General features: G+C 49.4%; 1 protein-coding gene across 9 annotated transcripts in view; it reads left to right on the top strand.

Annotated features, from left to right (window-relative positions):
- Positions 1–17,251, top strand: part of dock10 (dedicator of cytokinesis 10) — a 409,277-nt gene that overhangs the window by 246,159 nt on the left and 145,867 nt on the right. For all 9 annotated transcript variants that reach the window (XM_038815256.1, XM_038815259.1, XM_038815258.1 and 6 more), the window contains 3 exons: positions 2,082–2,165; positions 12,624–12,779; positions 13,550–13,783. In XM_038815256.1, coding sequence (XP_038671184.1) covers positions 2,082–2,165; positions 12,624–12,779; positions 13,550–13,783 — 474 coding nt within the window. The remainder of the gene's footprint in view (positions 1–2,081; positions 2,166–12,623; positions 12,780–13,549; positions 13,784–17,251) is intronic.

Raw genomic sequence — 17,251 nt, 5'->3', positions numbered from 1 at the left:
GGCTTTTGACCAAATGACAGTGAAGGAATGGTACCCTGGTTCCAAGTCAGGATGGTATGTGGTTTAGAGGGGTGTTTCCAGGTGGTGGCGTTCCCATGTGTCGGCTGTCCTTGGCCTTCAAGCTGGTAGAGGTTCTGGGTTTGCAAAGTGCTGTTAAATTGTTGCATAGGAACATAGGAGCAGGATTAGGGAATGAAGCCTCTTGAGCTTGTTCCACAATTTAATGATATCATGGCTGATTGTCTACCTCAATGCCATTTTCCAGCGCTATCCCTATATCCCCTGATTTCATTAGAATCCAGAAATCTAATGACCTTTGCCTTGAATATAGTCAATGACTGAGCTTCCATAACTGAATGGAGTAAAGAATTCCAATGATTCACCCACTTTGAGTGAAGAAATTCCTCCTAAACTCAGTCCTAAATAGCCTACCTCATATTCTGTGACTGTATCCCCTAGTTCTAGACAACCCCCACCGCCCCTCGCCCCCTTCCTCCCCAGCCAGGAGAAGTATCCTTCCTGCATCTATCCCGTTGAGCCCTGAAATAATTTTGTAAGTTTCAGTTGGCTCTCTTCTCATTTCCCTAAACTCTAGAGAACACAGGCATTGTATCATAAATTATTTTAATTTCATTTCATTATTATAATTAAATTATAAATGCTATATACTACACGCTGCTGCCACTCTGCATCCGTGGTGGAGACAGTGAATGTTGAAGGTGGGGTGTAGACCAAGCGGGCTGCTTTGTCCTGGATGGTGTCAAACTTCTTGAGTGTTGCTGGAGCTGCACTCAGCCTGGCAAGAAGACATTGGGCAGGATTCTCTCAGCCCGGGGCCGGGCCGGGGAATCGCCGCGACCGGCGCGAATTGCACCACGCCGCCCCGACGCCGGGACGAGATTCCCCACAGAGCAGAGAATCGGCACCAATGGCACCGGCGTAGTTGGCGCGGCACCGGCCAAGGGTCGCTCTTCGCCCCCCCCCCCCCCCCCCCCCCCGGGTGATTCCTGGCCCCGGAAGGCCATAACAAAAAACCTGAGTCCCGCCGGTGCCGTTCTAACCTGCTCTTAGCCGGCAGGACCTCAGCATGGAAGGGTCCGGGGGCGGCCTGTAGGGGAAGTGGGGGGGGGGGCAGTCAAACCCAGGGCGGGGGGGCCTCCATTGTGACCTGGCTCGCAATCGGGGCCCACCGATCAGCGGGCCGGCCTCTCGGGCCGGGGGCCTCCTTTCTTCCGCGCTGGCCCCTGTAGTCCTACGCCATGTTGTGTCAGGGCTGGTGCGGAGAAGGGAGCCATTGCGCACGCGCGCATTGGCGTCGGTGCCACTGCGCATGCGCAGACCCCGCGGTGCCCAGTTGATGCCGGGATCCGCAGCTGGAGCGGCAGGGGTCGCTCCACTGCTAAGCTGACCCTCTGTAGAGGCCAGAATTGCTGATCCTGAGGTCATGTTGACGCCGTCGGGAAACGCGATGCCGTTTCCGACAGCGTCAACACTTAGCCTCAGGATCAGAGAATCCTGTCCAGTATCCTATCACATTCCTTACTTGTGTCTTGTAGATGGTGGACAAGTTTTGGGGAGTCAGGAGATGAGTTGTTCAACACAGAATTCTCAGCTCTTCTATCTACAGTATTTATATGACTGGTGCAGTTCAGTTCCTGTTCAATGGTAACCCCCAGGAAGTTGATGTTGAAGGATTCAGCAATGGCAATGCTGTTGAATACCAAGGGGAGAGATAATCAGATTATTTCACAGTGGTGATTGGCATCGTCTGGTACTTCTGCAGGGTGATGTTACTTGTCTATCTTCTATTGATGTCCCCTAGTTTAATTCTTCCCCAAATGTGGAAACACTTCACCCCCCCCCCCCCCCCCCCCCCCCCTCCGCTCCAGTGCCTTGATATCCTTTTTATATGATGCTGACTTGGAACTGTGCACAATATCCCAAGTGTAGTCCAACCAAGGTTTGATATAAGTTTAGCATAATATCTATCAATTCTGTTCCTCCAGAAGTAAACCTTTTGATGCTTTTAGAAAGAAAGTATGTGCTGAACTTCCTTCAACCTTTTCTTTTACTGTACACAGTATATTGCAGAAACAGAAGAGACCATAAAAATGTCCAGAATTGCAGAACGACTAAATCTGTTTTCTCTTCACCCTGATATACCGGTAAGTAACTTTCATGTGTTGCTGTTAAATTAGCCAGCAAGGTACTGCTATCCCTTTCTTGAAAAATATAATTAATATGATGGAGGAGGCAGTGTGCACTCTAAACTCATCTACCATGTTTCCCAATATATTTTTCTTCTGGTCTCTCGCCGTATCTAAAATACTGCGGAAACATTTGGCAGACAAGTCAACTTAAGTCAGTCTTAAAGGCCCCTTTAGCACCGAAATCAAGAGTTTCAGTGACTGAGACCTTGGAACTTATTTTATTTCAACAGTGTAATGATTCATAGCAAGGTGCAGAAGAGCAAGTGAACAGGGAGTGAAGAAAGTTAAGAAGTACATGCAAATTATAATATGTATCATTGTAACCTACCAATACCAAAATCTATCATAATTAATAATTCCAATAAACTCTAATATTGTTTACCATTCCAGTAAATTATGCTTGTTTATACCAGTGTTCTTACGTTATGGTGGAAAACAGTGTGGTGAAAATACAATCTCAAACTCATTGCTCTCCATGCATTAATATTAATAGCATTAATGCTCAGCTTTAATTCATTTGTGGTTGAAGCATTAAACATGATGAGGAGGAAGAAAAAAACAGCAAATTTTCATTCACTATCCGGTACATGACATAAAATGTAGAAGCAGCTCCAAGTTACTATCTTGTGCATGAGCGCGTGGTTATTGGTGTTTGGTGTTTTTCCACAATGGAGAAGTTTGCTGAGTCTGCTGCCAAGACTGATGCATGAAGTGTGACCATGTGGATAAGTCATTGGAAAAATTAAGGATGAAACTTGGAGACTTGTGATAACTGAGCATATTATTTGACTTTAGTACTTTCAAATGAAATGTCTTTCTTCACGGGCCACAGAAACCCCTCCTACCTCTCAATTTATTTCACCTCTGGTTCTGTTTTTAACCCAATTTCTTGCCCTTCAATTAATTGTATTATCTTTCACCTCTTATTACCTCTTTCCTTTTCTAGCTTTGGTCCTGCTGTTCTCCATGTACATATCACTTGCATTAACGTTCTCTCTTTCCATTTCTTTTCTGATATCTCTCACCGTTTCTTACTTTGATGTTTTTATCTCTCTTTGTCCGGCCCTATTTAATTCTTTCATTAATCACATCACCACCACTTCCTCTCAAGCACTTACATTGGCCACCAATCGGAAACCATGACCAGATGCTCAATACGTTTGCATGACTGATTCACCATTGTCTATGGTGCACTCCACCCCCACTACTCTACCCAATTGTTCTGTGTACGTGTGGAACAGAAAATACTCCAAAAATGGAGTCTCATCATGAAGACCACTAAAAAAAAAATCCTATTGTAGAAAATTGTTTAGTTAACATCATTTTTTTATGTTGCTGCCTGTCTCAACTACTTTATTTTTTAAACTGAGTGCTAATAACAAAAACACTGCGGCCAATGTGAGGGCTCTGAATTATCATTGCTAATTGCTGTAATTAACTAAAGGGTCCTCTGTGAAATAGGTTATTGCAGCTCCATTTACGGTATTAAGTTTTCAGCACTAACCCACTTCCTTTTTTAAGGGAAACATTTGGGGTGTATTTTTATTCTTACCAGAGTGCAGGATTGGACAATTTTCTCGAGCATAGATCAAAACAAATGAAAAATGCATCTTCTCGGTCTCAACAATATCCTTTTCACCTCAACCTCAGAAGAGCACCATCTACTGCCCAGTGTGAGTTTTCCTTTATCGCACAAATAGTCCTTATAACCTTCCTGGGTGAGATTGCGAAATTGTGAAATATATAAAATAACATGAGTCTGCAGTCCAGAAAAAAAGGCTGTTCCGCCCATCTTGTCTCTGCTGTCATTTAAGCTCCACATGGGCCTCCTCCCACTCTATTACATCTAATCCTGTCAGCATATCCTTTTATTCCTTTGTCCTTTGTGTTTATATAGCATCCCCTGAAATACATCAACGCTATTTATCTCAACTCCTCTCTGCTGGCGAGTTCCACATTCGTGTCATACTCTGGATAAATAAATTTCTCCTGCATTTGGGTTTGATCTAACCGAATCATAGAATTATAGAATCCCTACAGTGCGGAAAGAGGCCATTCAGCCCGTCCAGTCTGCACTGACATGATGAAAGACCACCCTACATAGGCCCACCGCCACCCTATTCCTGCAACCTCACCCTAAGAGGCAATTTAGCATGACCAATCCACCTAAACTGCACATCTTTGGACTGTGGGAGGAAACTAGAGCACCCGGAGGAAACCCACGCAGACACGGGGAGAATGTACAAATTCTACACAGACAGTCATGTGAGGTCAGAATCGAACCCGGGTCCCTAGTGCTGTGAGACAGCAGTGCTAATCACTGTGCCAACCCTGGAACAGAGACCTGGGAGGTGCGCGGTTAGCTGGGTTTTTCCCAGCACTTGTAGTGCCGTGAAACACCATGCTATCTACCAGGTCTCTGGTTCGATTCAAAGCCTCAGCAGGGAACTCCTGGTGAGGCCACACTTAGTCCCGTTTTCTGCACTGAGGAATTCCATTTGCCAGAACTCCTCAGTACAGGGAGAAATTGGAACGCCATTTTTAAATGGCATCCCGATCTCTCAACCCCCTGACGCGACCTCCAACAACCCCCCCCACAGCCATGCAGGGTACTCCCGGCCCGATCCTGGCGCAGGAAAAATGTCAGCCTGGCACTTTGACCATGCCAGCTGGTAACGTTGGCAGTGACAGACTGGAACATAGGTGGCACTGCTAGAGTGCCAGGCTGGCAGTTCCAAGGTGTTCAGGTATCAGTGCCAGGGAGGCTCCCAATTGACAGTGGGCAGAAAGATGGACGTGACCGGGGTGGAGTTGGGAAAGCCTGAGTGAGTGTTCTCCTGCCACCCTCCTGCCCAATTAAAGTTCCTCCTTGCTTCCAAACACAGGGTGGAAGATTCTGCCCCCATTTGTCTGTCACACAGCCATTCTGCAAGTTTATTCATGTTTTCTTGTATGTTGTTACATTCTGGCTCAGTATTTATTACCAGGGGCTGGTTTAGCTCACAAGGCTAAATCGCTGGCTTATAAAGCAGACCAAGCAGGCCAGCAGCACGGTTCGATTCCCGTACCAGCCTCCCCGGACAGGCGCCGGAATGTGGCGACTAGGGGCTTTTCACAGTAACTTCATTGAAGCCTACTCGTGACAATAAGTGATTTTCATTTCATATTGTAACCCCAATTTGCTGTCATCCCCAAGTTTTGGAATGGTACTTCTGATTTCCAGCTCAAACCTGTTTACGTAAATTGTGTACAACAGTTCTCCAAGGGGAACTCCATTCCCATGTTTTGCCAGTCAGAGTAGGTATTCTTAATAAATAATACAAAAGCTAACTGCTGTAGTTGCTGGCCATCTGAAATAAACACAGAAAATATTGCAAATAGTATCCAGGTCAGGCAGCATCTTTGGAAAACAAAACAGAGGTAAGGGGCTGGATATTATGGAGCCCGCCTTTGGGGGAACCCTGGTGGTCAGGCCCACTTAATCGCAGGACAGGCCCCATGTCAGTCTCCCCGCAATGGGAAATCCTTGTAAGATTGAGTCTGAGGATGAAATGGACTGACGTGGGAATCTCGGTCACTGGCAGTCACATCCTCGGATGGATGGCTACCCAGCAAAACCTGTTGTGTTTGCAGTGGCCTTCAGGGCTTTGGTGCGTGCAGACAGGGTTGGGGGAGCAGTGGTTTGGGGGGGGGAATGATCCTCATGATCAGTCATTCTGTATTCTGTCACTGTCCTGGCCTCTGGTCACCACCCCCCCCCCCCCCCGCCCCACCCCACCCCACCCCCCACCTTCACCCCCATCCTGCCTCACTCAGCTGCGGCCTGCAGACTCTGCATGTTCCTGGGCCTAGGGTGGGTGAAGTGTATCAGCAGCCACCACTCCTGCTGGTGTTGGCAGCAGTGAGAAGCTACTGGTGTTTGATTGGCCAACAGCTCAAGGAGGGTGGGACTCTCACCATTAGGGACCCCAGTCACTGGCTGTGAAGGGTGTGGTGGTATGATTTGCATATCTGTCTGCCATTGGTGCAGAACACTGGCTTACCATTGGCCCTGGTCGGTCATGTGCCTCTCGACCGATTGGTTGAGACCAGTCATGTGACGGCTCCCCGATTGGTCGAGAGGCTGAGTTAACCCCGCCTCCAGAGCGAGGAATATATACCCAGAATGCCCGGCGGTCGTCCATTTACTATAGTCGACCGCAGGGCTAACTTCTAGCTTATTAAAGCCTAACTTTTGTACAGCAACTCGTCTCGCGTTCGATTGATGGTTCATCAATTTAATAAGCTAGAATTTTGAAAATGGAGCTCCAGATCAAGCCCGAATGCCTCCGCATCAGCCCGCAAACTCAGAACACCAGAAATTTTTCAACTTTGGCTGGCATGTCTCGATGGATACCTGGCGTCCGCAAACAGCCCCCCCACCATGGCACAGAAGCTTCACATCCTCCACTCCAGCGTGGGCATGGCGGCCTACGCGATGATTGCGGAGGAAAACGATTACGATGCGGCCATGCTTAAGCTGAATGGACAGTTTCTTAAACCGGTAAACAGTATTCGCCCGACATCTGCTGGCTACCAGACAACAGCTCCCCGGTGAGTCATTAGACGATTTTACCAGGCTCTCGCTGTCCTGGGGAGGAATTGCTCCTGCCTCCAAGTTTCAGCCACGGAGCACATGGAACTTCTGATTAGAGATGTTTACATGGCTGGGATGCAGCCTGCCGCTATCCACCAGCGGATGCTGGAGAAAGACGACCTCAGTCTAACTGAGCCACATACTCTCTCCACCTCCCTGGGGTCGCCGATTTAAACGCCCACGCCTATGTCCCCAGCTGCGCTGCAGCACCCTGGGCCTCCTGGAATGCTTCCCCACCGCCATCCGCCGCTCCCGACACCCCTCAGGCCTGCGCCGCGGGACGCCCCGACAAGTCCGCGGGGCTCCGCTGCTATTTCTGTGGGTTCACTAAACACCCTCGCCCACGCGGCCCGGCCCGCTCCGCCCTCTGTAAGAGCTGCGGGAAGAAGGGCCACTTTTCATTCGTCTGCCAGGCCAAATCGCTCGCTGCTGTACCGCGCAGCGACCGGGGATCCCCCCCTCTGGGCCCTTGCAGGCCCTTCCAGTACGCCGCGCCAATCTCTCCCCCCCCCGCCCCCGGGCCCCTGCGCCCAGCCTGTGCGCCTCCTCCTCTCCTCCGGGCCCTTCCGGGCCCTTCCAGCGCACCGTGCAACTCTCTCCTCGCCGCCCCCGGGCCCCTGCGCCTGTCCTGCGCGCCTCTCTGCCCCCGCTCTCAGCCGCTCCGGTCGGCCCGCCAGCACCACTAACCCCGCCCCCAGCAACCAAGAGGGCCCCGCGGGCGCCGCCATCTTGGGCCCCGGATGCCACGTGCGGGTCCTGGGCGGCGCCATCTTGGGGCCCCGACTCCACGTGCGGGTCCTGGGCGCCGCTATCTTGGAGCCCCGACTCCACGTGCGGGTCCTGGGCGCCGCCATCTTGGGACCCCGACTCCACGTGCGGATCCTGGGCACCACCATCCTGGACTGGCACGCAAGTTTCTGCCAGCTACTACTCAGCCGACGACAACTACGATGATGGTTCTTCTCCACGGCTCGCAGCCATTCAACTCGACCAGTCACGGCCACGCACGCTCGCCAAAACAACAATGCTGATCCACCTCAACGGCCACGAGACGGGCTGCCTGCTGGACTCCGGGAGCACGGAAAGCTTCGTTCACCCTGCCACGGTAAGACGCTGCGCGCTCCCTGTCCATCCTGTAGAACACAAAATCGGGTTAGCCTCAGGTTCGCACTCCATCCACATCACCGGCTGCTGCATCGCGGACCTCACGGTCCAAGGGAAGGTTTTTAAAAATTACAAACTCCTTGTCCTCCCTGACCTTTGCGCACCGGCACTCCTAGGACTGGACTTCCAGTGCAACCTGCAGAGCTTGACCTTCCAATTCGGCGGCCCTATACCCCTCTCACTGTCTGCAGCCTCACGTCCCTCAAAGTGGACCCCCCTTCCTTGTTTGCTAATCTCACCCCAGATTGCAAATCCGTCGCGACACGGAGCAGACGGTACAGCGCCCAGGACCGGACCTTCATCAGGTCCGAGGTCCAGAGGTTGCTGAAGGAAGGGGTCATCGAGGGCAGCAACAGTCCCTGGCGAGCCCAAGTGCTGGTGGTCCGGACTGGGGAGAAAAACCGGATGGTCATCGACTATAGCCAGATCATCAACCGGTTTACGCAACTGGACGCGTATCCTCTCCCCCCGTATTTCCGCCATGGTAAACGATATCGCGAAATACAAAGTCTTCTCCACAGTGGACCTTAAGTCCGCTTATCACCAGCTCCCTCTCCGCGCGAGTGACCGCAAGTACACCGCGTTCGAGGCTGATGGGCGCCTCTACCACTTCCTTCGGGTTCCATTCGGTGTCACAAATGGGGTCTCGGTCTTCCAACGGGAGATGGACCGAATGGTTGACAAGTACGGATTACGGGCTACCTTCCCGTACCTCAATAATGTCACCATCTGCGGCCACGACCAGCAGGACCATGACGCCAACCTCCGGAAATTTCTCCAAACCGCAAAACTCCTTAACCTCACTTACAATAAGGATAAGTGCGTGTTTAGCACCAACCGTCTAGCCATCCTCGGCTACGTAGTGCGTAAAGGAGTGATAGGCCCCGACCCCGAACGCATGTGCCCCCTGATGGAACTCCCTCTCCCCAATACCCTCAAATCCCTCAAACGCTGCCTGGGTTTCTTCGCTTACTACGCCCAATGGGTTCCCAATTACGCCGACAAGGCCCGTCCCCTCATTCAAACCACAACCTTCCCGCCGTCGACAGAGGCCTGCCAAGCCTTTAGCCGCATCAAAGCGGACATCGCAAAGGCCACGATGCGCGCCATCGACGAGTCCCTCCCCTTCCAGGTTGAGAGCGACGCATCAGAAGTAGCTCTGGCGGCCACCCTGAACCAAGCGGGCAGACCCGTGGCCTTCTTCTCCAGAACCCTCCAGGCTTCCGAACTCCGCAACTCCTCTGTGGAAAAGGAAGCCCAGGCCATAGTCGAAGCTGTGTGACATTAGAGACACTATTTGGCCGGCAGGAAGTTTACCCTCCTCACAGACCAACGGTCAGTAGCCTTCATGTTCGATAATGCTCAGAGGGGCAAGATTAAGAATGACAAGATCTTACGGTAACGGATCGAGTTGTCCACGTACAACTGTGAGATATTGTATCGTCCTGGGAAGCTCAATGAGCCTCCTGATGCCCTGTCCCACGGTACCTGCGCCAGCGCCCAGATAGACCGCCTCCGCTCCCTCCACGCGGACCTCTGCCATCCAGGGGTGACCCGTTTCTACCATTTCATAAAGGCCCGCAACCTGCCTTTCTCCATAGGGACTGCCACATCTGCGCAGAGTGCAAACCGCACTTCTACCGCCCCGAGCGCGCACATCTGATCAAAGCATCCCGCCCCTTCGAACGTCTCAGCATTGACTTCAAGGGGCCCCTTCCCTCTAGCAACCGCAACATTTACTTCCTGGTGGTAATCGACGAATACTCCCGCTTCCCCTTTGCCATACCCTGCCCCGACATAGAACATAGAACATATCGTCATTAAGGCCCTCCTCTCCACCTTCTCCCTGTTCGGCTACCCCGCATACATACATAGCGATCGGGGGTCCTCATTTATGAGCGACGAGCTGCGTCAATTCCTGCTAAACAGGGGCATTGCCTCTAGCAGGACGCCTCGGGGTAATGGACAGGTCGAGCGGGAGAATGGTACCATCTGGAAGACCATACTACTGGCCCTCCGGTCCAGAGATCTCCCTATTTCCCGATGGCAAGAGGTTATCCCCGATGCCCTACATTCTATCTGCTCACTCCTCTGTACCGCAACAAATCAGACACCTCATGAACGTCTTCTTGTTTTCCCCAGGAAGTCGTCCTCCGGATCCCCTCTCCCGACGTGGCTGGCCACCCCCGGACCCATCTTGATCCGGAAGCATGTGCGGGTGCACAAGTCCGACCCGTTGGTGGAACAAGTCCAGTTATTCCACGCTAACCCGCGCTAACCCGCAGTATGCGTATATGGAGTACCCCGACGGGCGGCAAGACACGGTTTCCCTCCGGGACCTGGCACCCGCCGGCGTGCGGCCTTTCCCCCCCCTTCGCCACAGACCCCCCCCCTATTTTTTTCCCCCAACCCTGGCCACCCCTTCCCCATCCATGGCGTCTCCATCACCAGCCCGGGTGATGGAGACTGTTCAAGGACCATCGCTCTCGGACTCCAGGACATCAGCGGAACCACCACCATCGGCTGAACCAACGTCACCAACTCCACTGCGGTGGTCTGCCAGGACGTCACAGGCAACGAAAAGACTGATTGAGTGTATTTAATTTCCAACAACTCCATGGACCTTTTATGGACAATATGTACTATTGTTAATTCTCTGGGCCAGTGGGAAGCCAAAAAATGTGTTCTCCCTTCTCTGGCTGCTACTCATTCCACCAGTTCCCCCCCCCCACCCCCGGCTCTCGTTGATACCCCCCCCCCGGCTTCTTTCTCCGCAAGGGGTGAATGTGGTGGTATGAGTTGCATAGCTATCTGCCATTGGTGCAGAACACTGGCTCACCATTGGCCCTGGTCGGTCATGTGCCTCTCGACTGATTGGTTGAGACCAGTCATGGGACGGCTCCCCGATTGGTCGAGAGGCTGAGTTAACCCCGCCTCCAGAGCGAGGTATAAATACCCAGAATCCCGGCGGTCGTCCACTTACTGTAGTCGACCGCAGGGATAACTTCTAGCTTATTAAAGCCTAACTTTTGTACAGCAACTCCTCTCGCGTTTGATTGATGGTTCATCAAAGGGCCAATGGTAACCGATTTCTATTGTGCCACCCCAAGGAACTGAAGGGGGTTTTCTGTCAGCTCTCTGACAGGTGAGTATGACCCTGTTGGCCTTGTAAACTACAGGCCAATTTTTCCAATCAAGGGCTCCAATGATCAAAACATCTCTCTGTTTCTCCGCAGAGACCTGACCTGCTGAGTATTTCTAGCATTTTCTGTTTTTCTTAATGATTCTGAACCCCCCTGCTCATATTTCCTTGCCCGTAGCTAATTTGTGATCTATTCTGCTTCTTGTTTTCTGATTCCCCTTGCTCTGACCTTAATCGTGAAACTAATTAAGATACCTTATCAAAGACCTTTCAAAATTTGACATATCTTCCATCAAAAACTTCACCAAAAGTTGTTTACTTCTCCCTTGTCTATTCTGTATCTTCAAATAATTGAATACAGTTGACCTTAGTTTTTTAAATCCATTCTAAACATTTTGTCATTGAAATGAAAGGAGAATATAGTGGGTGTGACTCAGCGAATCAAAGTTTAAGTCCGCTTCTGGGCCTGTTTGGCGGGGTGTTTCTCGATGGCTGCAGCCATCCCGCTAATCAACGTCACTTTACTGGGTTTTTTGGCCTTGAGGAGTTTCTTTCCGCCTAGGAGACACTCAGAGAGATTTCCTGCTGGTGAGCTGACTTCAGCGATCGGGTGACATTTTGAACAACATCCCTGTCTCTCTCTCCTCCCCCCCCCCCCCCCCCCCCCCCCCGCATTCCCATTTCAGGCCCTCCTGCTTTATTGACCCCACTTCACCCCCAACCTGGAAACCCCTTACTCCCCTTCCACTGGGCAAGGACCCCCCCCCCACCCCCGAACCCAGGCAGTACCAACCTGCCAGCTCCCACCCTGGCACTACCTACCTGGCACCCTGTCACTGTGAGGATGCTCGGGTGGCACTGCTAGGGTGCTAGGCTGGAAGTGCCTGGGTGCCAGGCGAGTGCCAGGATATTACCCTGCCCTATCCCCAGCCACCTGAGGGTCTCTAATGGCTACGAGACCCCCGAGGGTGCCGTTAACACCTGGTCCACATTTATGTAGACCAAGTCTAAGTGGCGCCCTGGCAAGGGCTCACAGGTGCAACCGTTGATTCTCGGACGCGGGGTGAATCTGGTGTCCAGGCATTTAAATGAACCTAATGGCCCGGTGAGAAGCCCAGTTTGTAGCCTTCGCAGCGATTCACATGTTGCACTCGGATCCGTGCCGGGTGCAATGCGGTTTCTGAATCACGTCCAGTATCTACCTTTACAGTTTAGCTCCCAATCCTATAACTTCCTGTAATCTCATCAACATTACCACTTTAAACAAAAATATGCAGTAAGTGAATAAAGTAAAACCAGAAAAAAGTTTGGTCTTGTGTTTAAGGCGAAGTTGTGCATGTGAGATGATCATTTTAATGAAGATCAGCACAACACCAATGTTATTTCTGCAAATATACAACTTCTAAAACACCAGACTTTAATTTTTCTTGAGGACATATATATGTTTGCACATTATCTTATATCTCTTCAGATCCTCAAAACGCAGAAGTCTGATTTTTCGCTAAATGAATCGCCAATGAAGCCTTATGAAAAGAAGCTGGGCAAACGGATTATGGTCACATGCAGATCTCTTGTCCTGAACCTTCAGGCTTGTGTCAATGATACTGAAGGTAGTCAGCTAACCAATGTAAGTATCTAATCCATTAGTACTGAATTCAGATTAATTATCCAATTAGGTTTCATGAGTTATTCTGTCCTTACAGAACAATCTTTATCCTTGGATTGAATCATAGAATTTACACTGCACACACCCCGTAACCCAGTAACCCCTCCTAACCTTTTTTTTGGACACTAAGGGCAATTTAGCACAGCCAATCCACCTAACCCACACATCTTTGGACTGTGGGAGTGTTTTCATTAAATAATTACATCTGCACGAATTGTGAGATATTTTGTAGTGGTGATTCGAAACTATAAAACTGGTTCTGAAAAATATATTAACTCACTATTTGTTTTGGCTTTCCTGATAACAGAGTGGATACATGTGCTGTGTAATATCTTACAGAGCCATACACTATTGCCAGAATTAGTTATTGATCTGTTTGAGTCCATTCTCAGCAGGGACAGATGTAGATGGCTGGATTTTCTATGACTGCCAGGTTGAGTGCGGCTCAATGTCCTCTGTGATGGTCCCCACAATACACTAACTAGCTGATATCCATTGTGTCACACACAAAAGAATGCCCACATCAGAACAGTGCAGAATGATAACCATGGAACTGTACCCTTGCAGATAGTCAGTGCCTTAAAGAATTGTCAAGGAAAGGAAAAAAAGAGTGGAACAAAAACCTGGGCAAAGTTTTTCTTGACTGATTTAGATTTTAACTGCAATGTTCAACAGTTACATGTTCCATGTTTAAACAGAAACTTTTAATCAGATTTTAAAATTTTGTGTAGATTGAGCCATTCTTCATCAGCCTTGCTCTCTTCGATACTCGAGAAAACAGAAAAATCTCTGCAGATTTTCATGTGGATTTAAATCACAACAATGTCAGGCAGCTGCTTTCCGGTTCACATTCTATGATAGAAAATGGAGGAAAAAATTCTCCTGTGAAAACAGCTGGTGGAGAAAAATCTGGAGAGCCCCAGTTACAAAAATTCCCTGAAGGATGGTTACAATACCCGAAGAAGGTACGTAGATATGCGTTTTTGTTACTTTTCATTAATTGCTGGATTCCAACAGATCCTAAGAGACTTGATTCTGTAGCTGGATCTTCAAAATCTATCGTAGCTACCTTAAAACTAACGTATTGTTAGATGTTACTGTCTTGCATTTTGAGAAGTGTTGCTTAAAACTCATGGATGCATTCATGATGTTCCAATGTTTGCACCTTACAATAATGCTACACAAAGATTTACCGTGTGAGCTTATGGTTGTGTTAAATAAAGTCGGTGTGCTTAACATTTTGCCTTTGGCAGAATGTGAAGTGTCTTGTGAATAAGTAGAATGGAACCTTCAGATAACATTCTAAAAATACTGATTAAAAAATACATTTTCTTATCTCCCAGTTCAGGGCTCAGGAGAGAGATGAGAGATAATGGAAGTGTTAGACAGATTTAGTCTTCGATAGTACAACATGTCTGGTTGAAGATTATACTGAAGTTGTGGATAAAAGCAAATTACTGCGGATGCTGGAATCTGAAACGAAAGGGAAAATGCTGGAAAATCTCAGCAAGTCTGGCAGCATCTGTAGGGGGAGAAAAGAGCTAACGTTTCGAGTCTGATGACTCTTTGTCAAAGACAACAGAGAGAGTGGGAAATATTTATACTGTGGCGTGAGAATGAAAGACGAGTCATAGCCACAGAAAGTTGCCACTTTCTGTGCCACTGAAGTTGTGGAAATGTGTTGAAAATCTTATATTGAGATCTGGCGATATTGTATCTGATTTAGGATGGTCAATACCTCTGAATAAAAAGTGGAACATTTTAAGAGCTCAATTTACTCCTCCCTTTTCCCGAGCCCAGCAAAATGCATATATCGTTCAGTGCACAAAACTATGGAAGCTTCATGAACCGCCTCTCATGACATATTTTTCTACTTAAATGCGATGTGTTCCAAAGTAACTGCTATATGCAACTTCCTAAACTTGGCACCCAGTAATTACGATGCAGACTCTAAGCTAAAGGGCACAGATATTGGGATAAGCAGTTCCTTATCTAATTTACAAAAGAAAAAATGAGCAAAAACAGGTTGAGGATTCAAATGCCAATTCCAAATTAAGTCACCATTTCTATTCACCTTGCACTTGTACAGTCTTTATTTTCTTTTTATTCATTCATGGGATGTGGACATCACTGTCTGAGCCAGGATTTATTGCCCATCCCTAATTCCCCTTTGACTGAGTGGGTTTGCTGGGCCATTTAAGAGTCAAGGGTCGGAATTCTCCGACCCCCGCAAGGTCGGGGAATCGCCCGGGGCCGGCGTAAATCCCGACCCCGCCGTGGCCTGAATTCTCCGTCACCCGGGAATCGGCGGGAGCGGGAATCACGCCCCGCCGATCAACGTGCAACCCGCGGCGATTCTCCGGCCCGCGATGGGCCGAAGTCCCGCTGCTGATAGGCCAATCCCGCCGACGTGGTTTAAACCACTTCTGGTGCCAACGGGATTGGCGGCGCGAGCGGGCTCCCGGGGTTCTGGGGGGGGGTGCGGGGCGATCGGACCCCGGGGGGTGCCCCCACGGTGGCCTGGCCCACGATCGGGGCCCACCGATCGGCGGGCGGGCCAGTGCCATGGCGGCACTCTTTTTCTTCCGCCGCCGCCACGGATCCACCATGGCGGAGGCGGAAGAGACCCCCCTAACGCGCATGCGCCGGTGGTGACGTCAGCGGCTGCTGACACACCGGCGCATGCGCAGACCGGCGAATGCCTTTCGGCCAGCCCCGACACTGGGCAGTGTAGCGCCAAAGGCATTTGGCGCCGGTTTTGGCGCAATCGGCGGAGCAGAAACCACTCCGGCGCAGGCCTTGCCCCTAAAGGTGCGGAGAATTCCGCACCTTTGGGGAGGCCCGATGCCGGAGTGGTTGGCGCCACTCTGCTATGCCGGGACCCCCCGCCCCACCGGGTAGGGGAGAATCCCAGCCAAGTGCATTGTTGTAGGTCTGGAGTCACATGTAGGCCAGATTAGGTAAGGATGGAAGATTTCCTTCCCTGAAGGACATTAGTGAATGAGGTGGGGTTTTTTCAATGACAATCTACAATGGTTTCATAGTCATCATTAGATTTTTAATTCCTGGTTTTTAATTGAATTTTAATTACCCTGGGTTTCTGGATTACGAGTCAAGTGACTATACCACTATGCCACACCTGCCCTTATATGAGCTGGCAGTTTAATTTTGGTTATGGCACCATCTGCACATTATACAGGTGAGGACATTTTCCAATGCTATCACCTTTTGATTAGGTGCAAATGCAAGAGACTGTGGGGATGAAATTTCACTTCTGCAGGCGTGCAAGATAAGCATCGGAGGTTGCTGGCTTGAAGTATAATTCTCAATTTCCTTTCTGTTGGCTTCTCTGTCACCACACAAAAGTGATTGAAAACTGAAATTTTCTGGCGTCTCTTCAGGTTACACCGGCAGAAACACTACCCTGAGTGTTTACAGCACAAATTCTGACCGGTCTTCCTTAAAAAGACAAATTCAGATTTGCACATTTGAAGGATCCTTCTGCCTGAAACAGCCCGACGTTTTGATCGCCAAGTGGCAGCGACGTACAGATACTGATGTGCAGTAGGTCTTCCAGCCCCCTTTTGAGGCTGTTGGCACACCAACAATGTTGATTTTGGTGGACTCAAATTGCCTTCCAAGGGTTTCAAGTCAAAGGCCATTTGTGATTGTTTTACTTTAAACAATATTTATCAAAAAGCATATTACTAAAATGAATACCGGAACATAAATAAATAACAATAAAATAAATAATTTTTATTGTCACAAGTAGACTTACATTGACACTGCAATGAAGTTACTGTGAAAAGCTCCTGGTCGCCACATTCTGGTGCCTGTTCAGGTACACAGAGGGAGAATTCAGCATTCTCAGCTGGTACGGGAATTCAACCCACGCTGCTGGCCTTGTTCTGCATCACAAACCAGCTTTGTAGCCCACTGAGCTAAACCAGCCCCTAAACCCAAACATTGATCATTAAGTGAATGTAAAAATTTAAGTGGATCCAAAACATTCTCACAGATATTTTTCCATGTGATGTGCAAATGCAGGGAATGGTTGGGAGCTTCCTCCTCTCCCACTGCATCCCCCCCCCCCCCCCCCCAGCCCTACTGCACTCGGTGTGTTTTCGGAGAGATCATACGATCCCAGGATGGGCTGGAAAATCCCGCCCGATGATAAATGACCTCCAGTGGAAGTACAGATTCCATTATGCTGAATCACTGATACTCAGGAGGGCAGTCTTGAATCTTCCTCGGGAGCTTAATTGTTACAGAAATCTGTGATTAATTTGGTGTCCATAACAGTGATGCGTTTTTCATTTATTGTTTTTCATTCAACTGTGCTGATTTAGTGGAATTGAGGGGTTGTTACTTCATTATAAAATATACATAAATGATCTGAAGATTACCAGAAATGCAGTGTATTCCAAAGAAGT

The sequence above is a fragment of the Scyliorhinus canicula genome, chromosome 13 (assembly GCF_902713615.1).
Source record: "Scyliorhinus canicula chromosome 13, sScyCan1.1, whole genome shotgun sequence".
NCBI classification, from domain to species: domain Eukaryota; kingdom Metazoa; phylum Chordata; class Chondrichthyes; order Carcharhiniformes; family Scyliorhinidae; genus Scyliorhinus; species Scyliorhinus canicula.
Note: the sequence above shows the minus strand (reverse complement) of the source record. Positions and strands in the feature narration are given on the sequence as shown.